The sequence below is a fragment of the Bos mutus genome, chromosome 14 (genome assembly GCF_027580195.1).
Source record: "Bos mutus isolate GX-2022 chromosome 14, NWIPB_WYAK_1.1, whole genome shotgun sequence".
NCBI classification, from domain to species: Eukaryota; Metazoa; Chordata; class Mammalia; order Artiodactyla; family Bovidae; genus Bos; species Bos mutus.
The window spans coordinates 15606221-15626341 of record NC_091630.1 but is presented as its reverse complement, the minus strand read 5'-3'; the positions used below and the strand labels follow the sequence as shown (position 1 = coordinate 15626341).

Sequence of the window (20121 nt, the reverse complement as noted above, 5' to 3'; positions counted from 1 at the left end):
CTATTTATCTGGAAAAAGCAACAAAATAACCATCAGAAGCCTTTCTAGAATGGAGAAAGATCACTTTCTGAAGGAAAGGTAAATACTGAGAGATAAAGACACAGTAAGATATGAAACTTCCTTCCTGACTCCCTCTCCCCCTCAAAGAGCCAGAAGGCCCAGGGTGTACAAAGAGTCACACAAAGCAAAATTTAAAAAAACAGGAAAGTTAACATAGGAAGGGGAAAAAAAAAAAAGACGAGATCTGATTGAAACTCCTGCCCTTACAGGCAGAACACACGCAGCACATAAACATTTGTCATCCTGATTTCATCCTGATTTGTAACAGTGGGAAGAGACTGAAGCATCAGTTCAAATGGACCCATGAATCAATATTTGTAATTTAACAGGAAGAACTGGCAGCCGGATTCCCCACCCTTGAAAATACCAAAATATCTACAATTGTCTGATGTACTTACTGGCATCATCCATGAACTCAAAGTCACCCCCGAGTTCAGAACTTGAAAAGTGGTAATGATCTGGATCAGCCAGGGCACTCAACAGAATCAGCAGTACCACGGCATTGAGGATCTGCAAGAAGAAAAGGAAAAAAACTTAACGAACCCCAGTATATGGCCCTTACAACAGAAAATTAGAGGGACCACGTGGAGTTTAACTTCAACAGCTGCTGGACTTTCAACATGAAGCCCCACCCTCAGAGGGAGCACACAAACATTCCCAAGGCAGAGACATGGTCAGTCCATTCATGCAGCCAAGGGCACGTGGCCTGGTGTGCAGGCGACAGCTGGTTTCAGCTCACTATCCCCTTGGCTGGGCACCCTGGAGCACTGCAGAAACACCCAGAAAGCCCTGAGGCCAGTGGCTGGAAAAAACTCTCCAGCTAGCTAAGCATACTTTTTCCAAGCAACCTCAAGTCTGTTCAGGTGACCAAACACTGTCCACGGGTTCAGACAACAAGAGTTATGAGCCCATCCAGGGAAGGGTGGCAGAGAATGAATGCAAAGCTATTTTGTGGAAGACTGAAGTCGCTCAGTTGTATCTGACTCTTTGCGATCCCATGGACTGTAGCCTACCAGGCTCCTCTGTCCATGGGATTTTCCAGGCAATAGTACTGGAATGAACTGCCATTTCCTTCTCCAGAGGATCTTCCCGACCCAGCGATCGAACCCGGTCTCCTGCATTGTAGACAGATGCTTTACCATCCGAGCCACCAGGGAAGTAGGTGCTAAATTATCTCTGGTAAATAAGAAAACTGACGGACGCTTAGGGGTTAAGAACGCTGCTGAAGATCAGGCAAATAAGCTGGGATCGAGATCCAAGAATTTCAGTTTGAAAACCTACCATCTTAAATTCTCTTCTTTTTACTCTGCCAACGCAGGAAACACGGGCTCGATCCCTAGTCCGGGAAGATCTTATATGCTTCAGAGCAACCAAGACTGTGCCCTAGAGCCTGTGATTCACAAATAGACAGGAGCCAGTGCTCACCGCAACTAGAGAGAGCCCGCATGCAGCAATGAAGAACCAAAACAGACAGAAATAAAATAAATATTAAAATGCAGAACTATCATTAGTAATTAGAACTGGAAAACATTCAGGCACTATGCCAGGTGCTTTATCTGGAGTTTCTCTCATTAGTCCTCCAATATCCTAACTGAAGTAGGTGCTAAATTATCTCTGTTTGGTAAATGAGAAAACTGACGCTTAGGGGTTAAGAACGCTGGCGAAGATCAGGCAAATAAACTGGGATTGAGATCCAAGAATTTCAGTTTGAAAACCTACCGTCTTAAATTCTCTTCTTTTTACTCAAACCTTGATTATCTTTGGGCTTCCCATCCTCGTTCCTTACATCCCACCAACTGCGAGATTCTGCCATTTCACCGCAGCATTTCTAGCCTTCCCTTCCCAACTGCCCCGCTGCACACTCGCACAGAGACCAACACCGATGGGGGTGGAGGTGGGGCAGGTTTTTATAGCTTAGCTGGGGTTCCAGCTGAGACTGGGTCATTTCTCCTTTTTCTAAGTTGAGAAACTTGTGATAGAGCTCTGTGTTTCACGCTGGTCAAAACAGAGAAAAAGATGAATAACCTTCATGCGTAAAGAAAATTCTTCTACTAACAACAATAACTAAAGGCATTTCCTCCTATAAAAATTGGGTTTCCTAAGCAGCACTAAAAGTTGGCGAAGAATCTGCCCGCCAATGCAGGAGATGCAAAAGATGCAAGAGATGAGGGTTCCATCCCTGGGTTGAGAAGATCCCCTGGAGAAGGAAATGGCAACCCACTCCAGTATTCTTGCCTGGAGAAATTTCATGGACAGAGAAGCCTGGCAGGCTACAGTTCATGGGGTCGCAAAGAGACAGACACGACTCAGCATGCACACACACATACACTATTAAAAATCATATTTGGAAATACCAGTGTACAGAAGAGGTTCAAATGTGGAGTTAGGTTATTCATTTTACAAAATACCCATTCTAGAATCCAATTTGAAATGGCAAACCCAACTGGTTGTTTTAGGATTATTGTAGAATTTGGAATAACCTTTTTTCTTCCTTTATTTTCCAAACTGTCTAACGTGGCCAGGTTGCTTTTTCAAGGAGTTATAATAACGAGTGGCAATTTTCCAGATCATATATGTATTACTCATTTAAACAGATACCACAAGCCATGTGGTTAAAATTTATGTACAAAAAAGGTATACAGAGAAAATTAAGTCTCTCTCCTATTCCTACAGTTACCCTCCCCACAGTGGCTATTAGAACTGCCAGTTTCTTGTTTCTCTCCAAAGAGCCAAGAAATTTCACAGCAGATTTTAAAGAGAGTATGATTAGCGAAACTCTAGTCGAAGAAAACCTTTCAGAACATATCTAAAGCTTAAAGGAAAGTATGATTTAGTCCCACAACTTGCAGATGATTTAGCAAAGATCTCTGCGAAATCATCACGTTTTCTTGGCATTTTATCCTCTCTACATTATTATCTTTGGGTAAGATTATGGACTGAAATAAGATCAGAATGTGTTTCAAAAAGTAAAACATCAAAGGCAATGCACTTACTTCTGTTATCACATTGGGTCTGAAAAAAACACATAAATCTGGGATTCATGGGTGAAGCTTTAATGTAGGAAGGAGTGAAGTAAGGAGGGTAAAGGGGGGGAGTGGAAAGGTCAGGAGGCAGTGTAGTGAGTCTGGTTAGAGAATACAGGCCAGATTTAGGGATCATGTGGGTCTAGTTTCGGAGTCTGGGTTTTATTCTAAGTATAACAAGAAGCCAGTGGAGGGACTTCCCTGGTGATCCAGAGGTTAAGAGTCTACACTTCTAATGGAGGGGGCTTGGGTTTGATCCCTGTTCAGTAAACTAAGATCCCAGATCCCACATGCCTCATGCCTTGAGGAGCAGTCAGGAAGAAAAAAAGCCAATGGAGAATATTCTGAGGCTCAAAGGAGTACATTATGTAAAACGCCTACAAGAGTGGCTGGCATATAACAGTGACTTAAAATGAGTTGCCTCACATCTGCAGACCCCAACAAGAACCACATAAAGGCTCTTGGCCGGCATCAGAAAATTACCTGGTTCCAATTTTCCAGACAGGGCTATGCAGCTGCATTCCTGTCCTTTTGGTTCCAACGGACCTGTCAACTCTTGATCAGCTTGTTATTATCCCCTTGCCTGGTTTACTTATCATAATCCTTTTACTAATTGCCTCCAACAATTAGTAAAATTGACCAGATGCTTTGCTAAGCGCTCAGGAAGAACCTTCCAGGATTCAGGAGGGTAAATAAACCATGCACCCAAATAACACAAAGCAAAAAAAGAGGAAGCACGACAAGACTTCAGATAAAGACTAATGGAAAATCAGAGCAAGTTACTACAGAAGCCTGCAGCTGAGACCGGGGTCACGGGGAGGTGCAGGGGACACAGGAGCATTAAGGATAGGGAGTGGAAAAATGAGAAGGTTCTGGAACCCAAGAGAACAATTTTGGAAATTCTCCGGCAGTCCCAGTGGTTAGAACTCGGTGCTTTCACTGCTAGGGCCGGGGTTCAATCCCTGGTTGGGGAACTAAGACCCTGCAAGCCACATGGTGAGGCCAGAAAAAAAAAGAGAGAGAGAGAGAACAATTTAAAGTGTGAGTGAGGTCGCTGGAACAGGGGCTGGTGCTGAGACTAGCAAGCAGCTGGATTTGGTTAGAATACAGTAGACAAAAGAAAGTGCGAGGGGCTGAGACCAGAAAGGCGGGCTGCGGGGCTGGCGGGTCCTCAACCCAAGCGAAGAATGTGGGGCTGTGTCCAAACAGTTCATGAGGAAACTTTAAAGGTTTCTGAGGCAGGATATGATGTGATCTGAGATGCTGTGAGGAAGATCAAGCTGGGAGTGGCTAGGGGGGCTAAACTGGTGGCCGGAAAGCAACCCAGAAGGCCCTCCACAGTCTCGCTGAGCTGTAGTGAGGGTCTGATCCACTTCACCCCCATTCTCATGACAACCCTGTCACACTTGTCATCTTAGGCGTCCGTTTGGGAGGTTAAGTGACTTCTGTCTTAGGTCCTGTGTGTGGAAGAGCCAAGGCCTTCCCACGTGGAGGTGAAATTACTAGAGACACAGGAACTGACGAGCTGCAAAAATAAAAAAGAAGCAAAAAAACAGACTCTGAAATTCCAAGCCTGGGTGACAAAATCTAGTCATTACCAGAAATAAGGACTATGACAAAATTGATGTTAGGTGGGAAAACCACTTGCCTACATGGGCATGGCTCAGTCGTGTCCAACTCCCGTGATCCCATGGACGATAGCCCGCCAGGCTCCTCTGTCTGTCGGATTCTCCAGGCAAGAATACTGGAGTGGGTTGCCATTTCCTCCTCCAGGGGATCTTCCCCACCCTGGGACTGAACCCAAGTCTCCTGCATTGGCAGGCGGATTCTTTACCACAGAGCCACACCTGGGGAGCCCACAGTACTAGTAGGCTATCCGGATTATCATGTGTTAGCTCGGCCACGTGGCCTCAAAGCTTTTTTATTCAGTCTTTGGCCCTCAGGCCCGACCTCTGGGTGTGTCTGCCTGACCCACTTCTTGATAGCCTGACTTGTAGTCCTGAGTGCTGTTGCCCTCTCTCCTGATCAGCCTCTGAACAAGTCACCTCCTTCCCGATGTCCTAGTTCTGGCTCCTGCTTATGTGTGTTCTTGCTCCCGAGTGGGTCCCAGGTCCTATGCAGGCTGTGCTCCGGCTGCTTCAGTCACCATCATCCTCTTGCCCTGTCCCCTCTGGCCCTTCTCCCTTTTTGGACACACTCCTGGGGCCAAGGTTCCCTTCCAGCTGCCCTTGTTCCTCCAAAATCCAGAGAAAGGAGACAGATAATACTAAGATGTAACGGCAAGGTCATTACACATCACCAAAGACTCACCACTGCACCCTTTTAATCCCAGGGTGAAACCTTCGTAACAGAAGGTCTGTGTGTTGCCACACATTTACTGGGTTATTATATGAAACCTCAGATGTTGGATGGGAATCTGAGACACCACACAGGATGTGAACGCAGTAGGCTGACAGGGTGACCCATGAGGACCTAGGTCTGTGTGAAGGGGAGACGGGGGGTATGTATACAGAACTAGCCGCGGCAGATATTAAACGTGTCGGATGGAAAAGGTCAAATACAAGTCAAAGCCCCCAAGAGCACTGGGAAAGAAGCACTTCCCAAAAAAGAGAACACAGAAATCACCCAGTCATCCATTCTGACCATTCTGAAATGTCACAACCAAATGAGAACCAAGAAGACAGTTAGGACTTGCCAGGAGCAGATTATGTAATGACATAGCTAATCAAAATGTAAAAGGAAGAGAGGGAATATTTATGTTCCTGTTCGGTTAATGTTCACTAACCTTTGAGCTTGCTTTGTCTGTTTTGGGAGGTCACGTACAAACTGTTCCTGTTCTATTTACCAAGTGTTCCTGTGGTGTCACATATTTTTTCCCTTGTTCTTGACAATGATTACTTCCACATGCAAATAAATTCAACGTCTGTCCAATTACTTAAGTGGTGTCAGGCCCTTGTATATTCTCTGAGGATCCAAAGTGCTCTTCACCCTTAAATCATACCAGACCCTAAATGAACAGTGAGACTTACAGCTTGAATCTAAACAACTGAAAAGGTAAAATGCAATTATCACTTTTTAAAAGACTCAATAAAAGAAACTTAAGAACACGCAAACCCACTGAATGATAATTACACAACAATCAGAACTCTGCACAGAAAGTTGCGTCCAAAAATGATCACTGCAGACTTATTTATACTAATGAAAACTTTAAACAGAATTAGAATAACTAAATAAGATTACAACCAAATAAGAGAATGCTACATAAGCATTAAAAGTCATATTAAAAAATATTAATGACAAGAAAATGTTCACACTATGTTAATTGAAAACCACAGTGAAATTTATTCCAATTTATTATTTATGTCCACAGGCATAAATCAGAGTAAAAACACTAAAACATACAATGTTATAAACCATGTGGTAGATCTGCTGCTGCCTTTTACCTTTCATTACCACTGTACCTTTTTTGTATTCTTCAGAGTATCTAACAAGAGTATAGTTGCTTTTATGATCAGGAAAAAATATTTCAAGCTTCAAAAAAAAAATTTCAAGCTTCAAAAATATTCTTAATATAAAACATATTCTAAAATATTAGTATTACACCTCACTCTCTAAAAAGAAACAACTACTAGTAAGAAGATGGCCAATAACAAGCAAATCTGGCCAGGCTGGGAAATAGGGAACTCCCTGGCAGTCCAGTGGTTAGGATTCTGGGCTTTCACTGCTGGGAGCCCAAGTTGGATCGTTGGTGGGGGAACTAACATCCCACAAGTCATGCAGCACAACCCCCCCCCAAAAAAAACCCACCTGGAAATAGGTATGTCAGAGCAGAAAAAAAGAGTCAGAGTGAAAAGAACGATTAAGAGATCCGCCACTTTCAGTAATGGTGTCTGACTCTTGTGACCCCAAGGATTCCTCTGTCAAGGCATCATCCAGGCAAGAGTACTGGAGCGGGTTGCCATTTCCTTCTTCAGGGGATCTTCCCGACCCAGATCTCCTGCATTGCAGGCAGAGTCTTTACAAACTGAGCTATGACGGAAGCAATGGTGAGCTACGTTATACAAACCAATCTTCTCACTGAGGACAACTAGAAAATTTGAACAAAAACAACATGTGAGAAGGTATTAGCTAGCAAGGCAGTGAGAACTAATGGGCCAGAAAAGAGGGAGGAGAGCAAAGACCCTGAGGGCACCCTGACAGCCTCTTAACTCTCTGGGCCAGAGAGTTAAGACCTGGAGGAGAGGGATACTGGTGGGGCTGGAGGGCTTCACTGTCAGATCGGGAAGGGGCTGGAGTAAGATGCACTTCATCCATGGGGACAGGGCAGGGACACCGCCCAGCTTTGCCTCATCGGCATCTGAGACTGGATGGAGGGGACCGCCAGTTGCCAGCCCCTGTTAAGAATCTATCAAAACCCTTAGTGGAGAAAAATGCATCCCACACTTCGAATAACTTCTTCAGTTTTTGAAATACAACATCCAAAATATAAGAAACAGGAGAAGACAGGATTGCTAACAATAAGGACCAGCAGACACAACAGACAACAGACCACAGGTGCGGCTCTTGACACTGAAGTTAATGGGCTCCCCATAAAAAGTGTCTCCACTTATAATACTCAGAGATTAAAAATAAAAAAAAATGAGAATGTTCTCAGGGTACTTGAATCACAATAACGGGGAGATATGAGAGATTCTTTTTAAAGAATAGAAACTCTAGAATGAAAAATACAGTAGCCAAATAAAGAACTCAGTGGATGGGATGGGTTTAACCCATTAAGAGGGTTACCAAAAAAAAAAAGAAATAAGCTGGATAAAACAGAAGAACATATTCAGACAGCTGGCTGTAATAAAAACAAAAGCAGCTAGAAGACAATAGAGTTACATCTCTAAAATGTTAGGGAGGAAAGGACCACCTTACAAGTTTAAAAACAACAACAATCTTTAAAGGATGAAAACAAAACTAAGATACCTTCAGACAAAACCAAAGGAACCTGTCATCAGCAGCTGAGCAGTAAAGAAAGCGTTACAGGGTATTCTTTGGACAAGAAAAGAATGACACCAGATGGAAGGCTGAAGACGGACCAAAAAGTTAAGAATAAAACTGATCCTTATGTTGGCAATTGTGAATACTGATAACAAATAATAACAATAACGATTAATGAGTACAAAATATAAACAATACATAATAATAGCATATAGATCAAGAGGGAATAACTGGAACTGAACTGACGGTAGGTCCTTGCATTGTCCAGGGAGAGAACTGTACCAATTAATGTGAGAATCTTTAAAAGTCAAGGCCATATGTTGTCACCTCTAGGGTAACCTTTTAAAGAAGTCACAATTAGGTGGTAGATACACCAAATGTTTGCTCAGTTGATAACCAAGGTGTTTATATTCTGTGCACTTTTTCTATGTGTGCAATATTCACAATAAAATGGCTAAAATTTTAAAACTATAAATTATAATCTGATAATACTGTTTTTGGACAGCTGCCTAATTTTTTTGCAGCAATATTTGGAAATATCTTCTAAAAACTATCAATGGCAGATGCGCCTTCCACTTGAGTGCAATTTCGATAGGAAAACTGAAATTAAGTTTGACTAAAAAAAAGTAATTGTGGCTCGTGGGCTTAGTTGTTCTGTGGCATGTGGAATCCTCCCAGACCAGGGATCGAACCCACGTCCCCTGCATTGGCAGGTGGATTCTTATCCACTGGACCACCAGAAAGTCCCAAGTTTGGGCCTTTTACTTGAAATGTACTTATTTTAGAATTCTGACACAAATGTGCTTTTTATTCACGTAAGACCCTGTCTACAGGGTCCTGTTCTGATAGTGAAATAAATTTCTGACACTTAACTATTTCAACTCAAACAACTGTGGTAAATACATGCTGGGGGAAATTTAATTCACCATAAAATCCTAGTAGTGCAGGAGATAAACAAACATCAGCAACCAAATAAAATGCAGAATAAATGTTGTAACATTAACTCATCCACTGAATCGTTCAAAAATTAGCTATTAGCCAACAAATATATGCCAAGCACTAGGCTAACATCAATACATATTAATCCCCGCTCAAGCTAGTCTGCTGTCTAGCGGGGAGGACAGCCAAATAAACTGGCTGTTCCATTTAGAGTAAAAAGGAATTCTGCTACACTGTGGCTGGGGAGAAGAGGGAGGCAACGGAAAGCCTCTGTAGGAAGAGGACCTTCTAAACACCAGAAAGTAAGAGACTCGGAGATCTCGAGAGACAAAGATTACAGCACAAATGAATAATTTTAGGGAATCAGGCTAAGTGACTGAGAACTAAATGTTAAGAGAAAGTTCAAGGAAAGAGAAAGGTAAAAATGAGCAGCCCTTGGCAGTCCTTTGAGTTGGATTTTAAGTAAAGCCGGTGTTTTCAATAGGGAAGCTATAAATCCTCTGGTTTACACAGTGTGCGCGCAGGAGAAAGTTTAAGCAGTCAAGTTGACACTGAATCTTTCCTTAGGGCCCCACTTCGGCAGGCAAATTTTAAAAGTGCATTAAACAGATTCTCCCTCCCCCAGCCCCCAAGTTCAGCGCAGGCCTCCTGATTCACTTTGCAGCCTAGTGCCGCCAGTTCCATATACCTTCTGCACGGGTGATGGCTTAAATCAAGAAACCACCGCCACACCTCCTACCTATTACTGAAGCAGTTCTGCATGCCCTAAGTGGCGTGATCATTGCTACAACCACTCCACAGACGAGGACTCCCAGGATTCACAGGAAACCTGCAGGGAGTTGTGACCTTTCCAGCTGAGACTCAGTCATGGGTCCTGATTGCAATTGCCATACATGCTCTTTCCAGTAACCCAGGATCCACCTAAGAAGCCACCGCATCCGGTTCACAAGGCCTGGCGACTCTGTTAACTAATCCGCTGGCAGCAGGCTCAGAATTCTTTTCAAGGGAGTGTTCCAGACAGCCGCTCTCATGTGAGCTGAGGCTAGGGAGCAGAGGGAGACAGACTTGCAACTCCCACTTCCCTGAATGGACTTGGTTTGGTTCCGATCTTCATGCTCGGGCTGAGTCACCACTATATTCTCTCGGAATGATAAGAAAGATGTCTGGACAGTGGACAGAAGGAGCCAGAAAGAAGGCTGTCCAAAGAGCCACCGGGAGACCTGAGAGGCAGGTGTGGACAGGAAGAACTGTGTTCCCCCCCTTTGTGACCTAAAGAACTTTCTGGATCTCTGAATATAAAGAGATAGGCCAAGCCAGAGCCTAGTTTATAATGTGCATAAAGAAGTATCAAGCACCAGAAGGTTTAGAAGGCCAGCATCTGGAAAAGAGAAAATATGAAGTGCAAAAATGGCTAATTTAATTTTTTTAGGGCAGCAAACCTGGTGCTCTTTGTGTTCTGAGATGCTCTCTATATTAGATCTGTTAGTCTGTATTTGCAACCATCCTATTCCAACAACTTGGATTATCATTAAAATGAAAAAAAAAAAAAAAGAAACATCCTTTGAAAAACTAAAGTGATTATTACTCCCTGCTTAGCTTCAATACATAAAATAATACTTTATTCCCACAGCTATTTACCAAAGACAAAACTGAAACTCATAAAACAGAATGTCTTTACTAGTGAAAGGGAAGAGGCAATAACAGATAACCACTGAAATACAAATTTTGCATCCCATTCAAGAACAGTGTTGTTATTTGTACTTTAGAGTTAAACTTTTTCTTACAAAATAGCAATACATTTAAATCACCTAAAAAGAAATCCAAAACTTGAAACTAAAGATCAAAAAATGCACTTCTAGTTTGTACACATACTTTGAAATTTAGAATAAAAAGCTGCTAATGTATAACTTGATAGCTAAGTTTTCAAAAAATTTTAATTGTCACATTAAAATAAAATCCAATGATACAGTCTAACTACTCATAGACAAAGAAATGCTTTGCAATCATAATGCTGAATTGTTAAATAATGCTTTTCTCCTTTCCATACATAAAATGCATACCATAAATATTCATTACTATGAATCTAGGTAATGAAACATTCTTGAAGGTGATATTAATATCTGACATCGTTACTTTTAGTTAAAAGAAAATAGCATTAGATTACTTCAAAAGTAAACAGCTTCTGAAGATCACCATTCTAAGCTATTTCTCAATGTAAACTAATGAAAAGATTATCCAGTAAATTAACAACTGTCACTAATATAAATAAGTATCTTTTAAGATTCTATTCCGGTTTACATACTTCCTTTAGAACAAACAGATTATCTAAGAAACTTCCTTTTAGTTTCTAAAGACCTGTAAAGGAGAAAAAAAATAAGGCAAAGAAATATTCTCAGGTAAATAACAAGAATCAAAGAAAGCACCTACTGAAATTTTACTAACTTAAACTTTTAAAAAATTTTTTACTGGAGTATAGCCGATTCACAATGTTATGTTGCTTTCTGCTATACAGCAAAGTGAATCCGTGATATATATATCTCCACTCTTTTAAAAAAAACTCTCCATATAGGTCATTACAGATTACTGAGTGGAGTTCCCTGTGCTATACAGTAGGTCCCTAGTATCTATTTTATAAATAGGAGTGTGTATATGTCAATCCCAATCTCCCATTTATCTCTGCCCACCCCCAATCTTTTAAACATTTTCACAAAGGCGCTATGATCTTTCTGCCATTAAAACCTGTTTGAAGGAATAAAAAGTCAAGTTTTGACTACACACGCATGATTCCAAGAAAAGAAAATTAGCATCAGAAATGTATGAGTCCACAAACCACTGCTATCAAAAGTGTGGTCTGTATCACTGAGTCACTTTGCTGCACAGCAGAAATGAACACAGCGCTGTAAACCAACTATACTTCAGTAAAAAAAAAAAAGGAGAAGGAAAAGTGTTGTCAGCAAAATGAAGTTTCAGCATCATCCCACATGTGTTACTAATGTAGAACCACAGGACCAACCTCAGACCTAATGAATCAGAAGTAAAGGTCAAGGGACTTCTCTGGTGGTCCAGTGGTTAAGAATCTGCCTACCAGCGCAGGGGACACAGGTTCGACCCCTGGTCAGGGAACTAAGATCCCCACGTCCCGTGGGACCACTGAGCCCACGCGTGCTGCAACTACAGAGCCCACACCGCAACTAGAGAAAAGCCCTCACTCTGCAACAAAAGATCCTACGTGCAGCAACGAAGATCCCACACGCCACAGCTAAGACCCTACCTAGCAAACCAAGTATTTTTGTAAAAAAGAAGGAAAAAAAAAAGTAAATGCCAACAAGACTGGCAGCTGACCTCTTAGCAGCAAAGCGTAACTCTACGTGGATGGAGAGCTTGAACGTGTCAGCAACTGTCAACCAAGGACTGCTTCCCCGATGGCTCAGAGGGTAAAGAGTCAAGTCTGCAAAGCAGGAAGCCTAGGAGACTGGGGTTTGATCCCTGGGTAGAGAAGATTCCCCTGGAGGAGGCAAGGGCGACCCCACTCCAGTATTCTTGCCTGAAAAATCCCACGGACAGAGGAGACTGGTGGGCCACAGTCCCAAGGGTCACAAAGAGCTGGACACAACTGAACGACTAAGCACACACACAAGCACTGAGATATCTTTCAAGAACTTGAGCCAAATACAGACAGTTTCAAAGAATAACAGTTTGCCATCAACATATCCTCACTGGGACCTCCCTGGCAGTCCAGTGGCTAAGACTCCGTACTCCCAATGCAGGGGGCTCGGGTCCAATCCCTGGTCAGGGAACTAGGTCCCACATGCCTCAACCAAGAACTCACAGCCACAACTAAGCCTTGGCACAGCAAAACAAACAAACAAAACAGACCCTCACTAAAGGAGATGTTTAAATACGCACATCAGTCAGAAGGACAGTGATCCCGAACAGCTGGTCAAGAAAATGATGGGTCATGTACTTTCCACATGCGGAGTGTAGAATGTCCATTTTTTGAATAAAAATTATAGTAATTGCAAAAAGAGAAAATGATGGACAGGTGTAAATACGTGACCAACTCTAAGCGAACACGGATTGTATAGGTCAGTGTCTTGGGGAAGCTTTAAAAAGAAAAGACACTAAAATACAAGAAATATGAGTTCAAGGACATATACTGTTCAAAAGAAAGGCAAAGACATTACTAAGTCTAGACTTTTGTTAAGTACATATATTAAATTTCTTGAATGAATCACTACTGCCATAGAAATAAAAAAAAACAGCAGATAGGCCAAAACTACTTATCACAATTATGTCCCAATATTAATACACATATTACATGTATTAATATTATGTGTTCCAATATTAATACACATTCATTACCGGCAATTTCCTCTTACTAGACCCTGGATGCCATGTTGGCAAGGATGGGGTCTATTTTGAATCATATTGTATTGCCAGCAGCTCACACAGTTCCTAACACATGAAATGAAGGGAAGAAAATAACCAGATACACATCAACACTCCTTCTAGGCTTGTATTTTCTACAATTATTTTGAGATGGGAAGAAGGAAACGGCAACCCACTCCAGTGGGTTTTTCTCTTGCCTGGAAAATTCGATGGACAGAAGAGCCTGGTAGGCTACAGTTCAAGGGGTCACAAAGAGTCAGACACGACTGAGTGACTTCACTTTCACTTTCTTTGAGATGGGAAGCCCTCATCCATAAGCAGTTGTGGTTTCCTGATCCACTAGCTAGCTTTATCTGATGTCTTACACAGATGACACCAGCTGCTTTCATATGAAAATGCTATCATGTGCCCTCATTTTATCTTTAAATAAATTTTTGACAAGCAATTAAAAACTCCACTGATGATTTGCATTTGAATACTACTTGGTTTTATCAGTAGTTGCAACCATTTTATGACTTGCTTAAATTGTCTTGTGATACTTTTGAACGATTATTTGCAATTATTTGTTAGAATTATTAACTGGACTGTAGCCCGCCAGACTCCTCTGTCCATGGAATTCTCCAGGCAAGAATACTGGAGCAGATTGCCATTTCCATCTTCAGGGGAACTTCCTGATCCACTAATTGAACCCAGGTCTCCAACACTGCAGGCAGATTCTTGACCATCTGAGCCACCAGGAAAGCCCATTATGTACTGGTTTGTAATACTGGAATTAATGCCTCCAATAATTAGTACCAGTTGCCCAACAGGCAACAAGATCGCAGCAATAAGACTATTGTTAGGTGTCATGTCAGATTAGTAGATGGCCCTGGAATCTGTTCTCCCCTTCCATCACAGTAACAGGGGTATCTGGATACGTAAATCCCCAGCTGAAGATACCATCTCCCTGCCTACCATGCCGCTAAGTCCTTCATCTTGTTTTGGGCTACTGGGATATGAGTGTTTCACAGAATCCACATCTTGGTGAGGGTAACAGGCAGGAAGGCCAGGGGTCTCCAAATGGAAGAAATAGGCTGCAAGTGTCAGACATTTTTCTCTCTCTTAAGTGGCAGGAGAAAACAAACTAGAGGTATTTTTTTCCTTCTCTATACAAATTTAAAAGGAGGTTTCTCTTAAAATACAGTGTTGCCATAATGACACGGGTTTCACCTGAAGTTAACTATTCTCAAACCTTGAGTTAACCAATGCATTTTTCTTATGGAAATATATTTCTTAAGCTATGTTAATGTACTGTGCATTCAACCCAGACTCTGTCTTTAAGTCAGTTCAGCCTAATGGCTCAGAACCTACTTGACAAACCAGAGTGTTATACTCAGATACTGTTCCCCTAATCTATGTAAACGAAACTATTTGTATGGTAATCTGCCCTTCTTCAAGAATCAAGTCAATCGTTTTATGGCCCGGGATGAATCATGGCCCGGGGTGCCAAGATTATCCCAAAATGCATCTTACGGATGAGGGGCCTGGTGCCATTCTGAGTTTTAAGACATTCCTTTCTTTCATTAACAGACTGCTAGTGACTATATAACATCCAGCTGAAGACTAGCAGGGGGTTACTCTTTCTGCCCCCTCCTGATGCCTATGTCAGAAACTTTCTCTATCTCCTTTATACTTTAATAAAACTTTATTACACAAAAGCTCTGAGCGATCAAGCCTCGATCAAGCCTCGTCTCTGGCCCCAGATTGAATTCTTCTCCTCTGGAGGCCAAGAATCCCAGCGTCTTTTCATTCAGCAACAACCTTTCATTGGTGCAAAACTCATGCTAACCACTTTGTTAGTTCAGTTCAGTTGCTCAGTCATGTCTGACTCTTTGCAACCCCATGCACGCCAGGCTTCCCTGTCCATCACCAACTCCCGGAGTATACTCAAACTCATGTCCATTGAGTCGGTGATGCCATCCAACCATCTCATCCTCTGTCCTCCCCTTCTCCTGCCTTCAATCTTTCCCAGCATCAGGGTCTTTTCAAATGAGTCAGTTGTTTGCATCAGGTGGCCAAAGTATTGGAGTTTCAGCTTCACCATCAGTCATTCTAATAAATATTCAGGACTTTTCACATTACGTTAAAATGTATCTATAGTGGGACCCAGAGAGAGTGATATTAACAAACACTTTATTTCTTGTTCGGCTTGCCTTTAAAATGTTCGGGATGAACATCCATCATGGAACACAGGTTCTATCTCTGGTCCGGGGAAGAGCCCACGGGCTGAGGGACAACTAAGCTTATGAGCCACAGCCCCTGAGCCAACGCGCTGCAGCTACTGAAGCCAGCGCACCCTAGAGCCTGGGCTCCGCAACTACAGAAGCCACTGCAATGAGAAGCCCACGGACCACAACCAGAGAAAGCCCACGTGCAGCAGTGAAGACCCAGTGCAGCCATAAATCATAAACAAAAATAATTTTTGAAGCTTTTTAAAAAAGGTAGTAAATACCACTGAAATCTTCACCAGACAATATTTCATAAAACTTCCCTTGATCCTTTTTATTTGTGGGTGGGGAGGCCTGTATTTTTTTTTTAAAGGGACTCATTAGACATCTCTCAAAAACCCAGTATCCATTTCTGTCCCAAATCTGTTCGATTCCTGAATTCAGATGATGGAGAGAAGCGGGGTGGCCATGATAGACTTGTATCATTAACTAACCAGTGAGAGTTCCCATTCATATAACTTGCATCATTAGCAATGAGAAACTTCTGGTGGGAAGACCTGACATAGCAGCCTCTCCCATCTGGAAGGCTGTCCACACCCTGCCTGTCACCCGGGCCATCCAAAACAGCTGGCCCGTTCCATCGTCCTTAAAAACTGCTTTCACCCTCTCACCCCTGTTAATAATTCTTCAGTGCCTCTCACTATCTACAGAATAAAATCCATACTCCTTACTCTGGAATTTCAGTCTTTTACAATCTAATATAGTCAGGAAAACACTAGGTAATAAGACTGACCGACGTATTACGAGTTAGTCCCTATTTTGCCCTGGACTTATGGACCAAGGTACAGAAGCTGACAGCTGGAAAGAAACTATTCATCTAAAAGGAGCATATCATCACCTATCGAGCCTGACCCCAGGGATGCTTTGAGGTCTAAACAGGAGCAAACGTGCAAGTCCACTGAAAACCGCGTATCAATCACTCCACAAATGCGAGATGTCGGCTTTACTGTCCAGTTATTACCATCCAGACAGAAATCAATAGTTATTGCACCAGGACTTCTAAGGGTACAAAAAGAACCCACCAGGCCTGGGTACACAAGCAAGCTGTGACTTTCAAAGTGAACTAGTTGCTTATTTGACAGGCCAGGTCATAAAGCCAAGGAGACCAGCTACTCTGAGCCCTTTCATCCTTTATAATCTGATATATGGCCAACTCCCCAAAGAATAGTGTCTGGCACAAAGAGGTATTCAGTATGTATTTGTTGAAGACTAACCTAAAATACACTCAGAAAATGATAAAAAGGATGCTATGCACAAGGGGGGACCCATCCTGGGTGTCAATGACAGATTCTTCCAACTATCAGCACCACTTTTTAAAACATACTAAGAAAATCATCGGATAAAATGCAAGAAATTACAAAGGAAAAAGTATGCTTGAGGGTGTCAGGAGCAATGCAAGTCCTGATGGCAAAATATATTCCATAAGAAATGCAGGCTTTACGTTAAAAAGAATAATGCCATTTGCAGCAACATAGATGGCCCTAGAGACTGTCACACTGGGTGAAGCCAAGACACAAAAGGAGAACTATCATATGACATCCCTTATATGTGGAATCTAAGTAAAGAAACTCACAGACTTAGAGAAGAACTTATGGTTGCTGGGGGGAAGGACCAGGGGAAGGAACAGTTAGGGAGTTTGGGACATGCACACACTGCTGTGTTTAAAATGGATAACCAACAAGGACTTACTGTAGAGCACAGGGAACTCTGCTCAATGTTGTGTGTCAGCTTGAATGGCAGGGAGTCTGGGGGAGAATGGATACATGTATATGAATGGCTGAGTCCCTTTGCTGTCCACCTGAACTGTCACAACATTTTTTGCTTATCAGCTATACTCTGATACAAAACAAAGTTGTGTTTTTTTTTAATGTGGCCTTTAGCGTAAGGAATACAGCAGGGATTTTTTTTTTGTTTATTATTGTTCTCCAAACATTCTTTCTCTTCCCAGGAACAGCCTCCAGATGTCTCAACCCTCTGCTCTCACAATGATATGTTAAATTAATCCCACTCCACCCCTCCCCCACTCACAGCCCTCCAACCAATAGTTCAAGGGAAGCATATCCCAGACCTAAATTTATCAGTATATTCTAGTCACATAACCATGGCCTGTTTGGTTCAGGATTGTACAGATAAATTTATCAAATCTGAACAAATCTCAAGACTCACAGCTTAAGTACTGGCTGGCATATACGGCAGCCGTTTGTATCCTAAAGAAGGTAACCTGAAAGGGGAGGGGTTGGGAGAGAGGAGGGAAAGGGATGCAGTGAAATCCACCGCATTGCTTAACTGTGTAAGCCGACTTCAGCAGATGAGAAACACAAGGGTCATGAAACACACATCTCCCGGAGGTAGTGAGCCCACGTTTTTTAGGAGTAGGATGACAAGCTCATATTTGTGTTTGAGAAAAATACCTCTGGAAATTGCATATGCAATAGACCGAAAAAAAAAAAAAGGATTATTGATGGCAAGGCTAGAAGCAGAGAGACCAGTTATGATTCTATTATAATAAAGTGAGAGTTAATGAGAGCCTAAATGAGAGAAGTGGTAGCAAGAATAAGAACAGGACAGAATAAGGCACTCAGGAGGTTGGAAAAAAAAAAAAATCAATATAACGTGGAGACGGAATAAAGGAAGAGATCCAGATGGCAAGGGGGACAGAGGCAGCTATCCGAGGAATCTGAGTCAGGGGTCGAAGGAGACTAGTGTGGGCAAATCTGAGTACGGGTGAATTTGGGGAAGTTAACGGATTCAGGCTTAGAATATTAAGTTTTGTTGAAGAGAGGAAATCCTAGAAGCCCACATGGCAAGCATTCTGTGTCAAGCATTCCTTTCAAATTGTGATCCCTCTGGAAACCGAGACAAATCAATCCTCATTCGGTGAGGATATGCACCTTACTTGTTTTTCTAAAAAAACCTTTGTAGCTATTAAAGGTTATGGGAGAAATCAACTTTTTTCTTAGGTTTAATGATTAAACTGCCTTTCTAAATAAACACAAGCCTCCACCTCACATCGCAGTACACAAAACACAAAAGCTCTACAAAAAACTTAGAACTAAACCAGATGTAAACATAAAAGCTAAAGCCATAAAGCTTCTGAAGAAAATTGAGTATCTTTACAATCTCAGGGTAGGCAAACAAAGTAGTAACACAGAAAGTACTAACCATAAAAGAAAAAACGTGAATTGAACTTAACTGAAATTAAAAACTCCAGTTCATCAAAATAGACTAATAAGAAAATCAGTGGGCAGCCACACTGAGAGAAAATATTCACAAACAATATATTTAACAAAGGACTATACTATTATTATTAACCAAAATATAGAGTTCTCACAAATCTGAAGGATTAAAAAAAAAAACAAAAAGATAAAACTCAGTTTTTTTAAAAATGTGCAGTCAACACAAAGGAAGATATATAGTTGGCCAAGAAGCAAAGATAAACTGTTTCAGGTCATCAGCCACATAGGGGAAAATTCAAACCCAAGTCACCAACAGCTTCCACTCCACACCCAGTGAGCTTCGTACCCTGTGGACTGGAGTGGAAAAATGGCAATTTGGAAAATACCTGGCAGTTTCTTATCAAGTTAAAACACATGACGGCCAGGAACCCCAGTGCAAGGTGTTTTTCAAGAGAAATAAAACCAGATGTCCACAAACTTTTTTTTTTTAATATGTATTTCTTTTCCTGTGCTAGGTCTTGGTTGCAGCATGCGGAATCTTTGTCTCGGCATGTGAACTCTTTCTTCTGGCATGTGGGATCTAGTTCCCTGACCAGGGAACGAACCTGGGTCCCATGAATTCAGAGTTCAGAGTCTTAACCACTGGACCACCAGGGAAGTCCCCACAAGCTCTTTTTTTCCAAGACTGTTCAGAGCAGATTTATCCATAATAGCCCCCAACTGGAAAAACCCAAATGTCCATCATCTGGCAAATGGATAAACAGATTGTGGTCTATTCTTATAACAAAGTAATACTCAGCAATAATAAGGCACAAATATTGACACACTCCAAGACCATGAATGAATGTAAAATTCATTATGCTAAGTTAAAGAAACCCAATACAAAAAAAAAAACACCTACAGTATAATTCCATTTATATGAATAGGCAAAACACCTATGGGGTGGGCTGTCTATGGAGGGGATATTCTGAGAAGAGGCACGAGGGAACTTTCTGGGAATGTTCTCTAAGGGTGTGGGTTACAAAGGTGCAAACATTGGTCTTGTCAATGAACTGTACACTTAATACCTGTGATTTTCACCATATGTAAAGTATGCCTCAATTTTTAAAGGGAAAAAAATTTTTAAAAAGTAAATGAAAAGTGATCGCTAATACAGATACCTGAAATCAATATGCTTTTTTTTAAAAAAAACTGGACTAAAGGAAACCTTTATCATTTCAAGGCAAAAACAAAACACACAACTTTTTAAAAGGTAAAACTGGAAACAGCACAGACCAATAACAT

The 20121-nt window shown here is 41.8% G+C and overlaps 1 protein-coding gene and 1 non-coding gene across 4 annotated transcripts in view; both read right to left on the bottom strand.

The window, feature by feature from the left end:
• Positions 1-20121, bottom strand: part of LAPTM4B (lysosomal protein transmembrane 4 beta) — a 62193-nt gene that overhangs the window by 38304 nt on the left and 3768 nt on the right. For all 3 annotated transcript variants that reach the window (XM_070383014.1, XM_070383013.1, XM_070383012.1), the window contains exon 2: positions 459-570. In XM_070383014.1, the coding sequence (XP_070239115.1) occupies positions 459-570 (112 nt within the window). The remainder of the gene's footprint in view (positions 1-458; positions 571-20121) is intronic.
• Positions 19422-19494, bottom strand: TRNAQ-CUG (transfer RNA glutamine (anticodon CUG)). The gene has a single exon. It is a non-coding gene; the product is annotated as a tRNA-Gln (tRNA).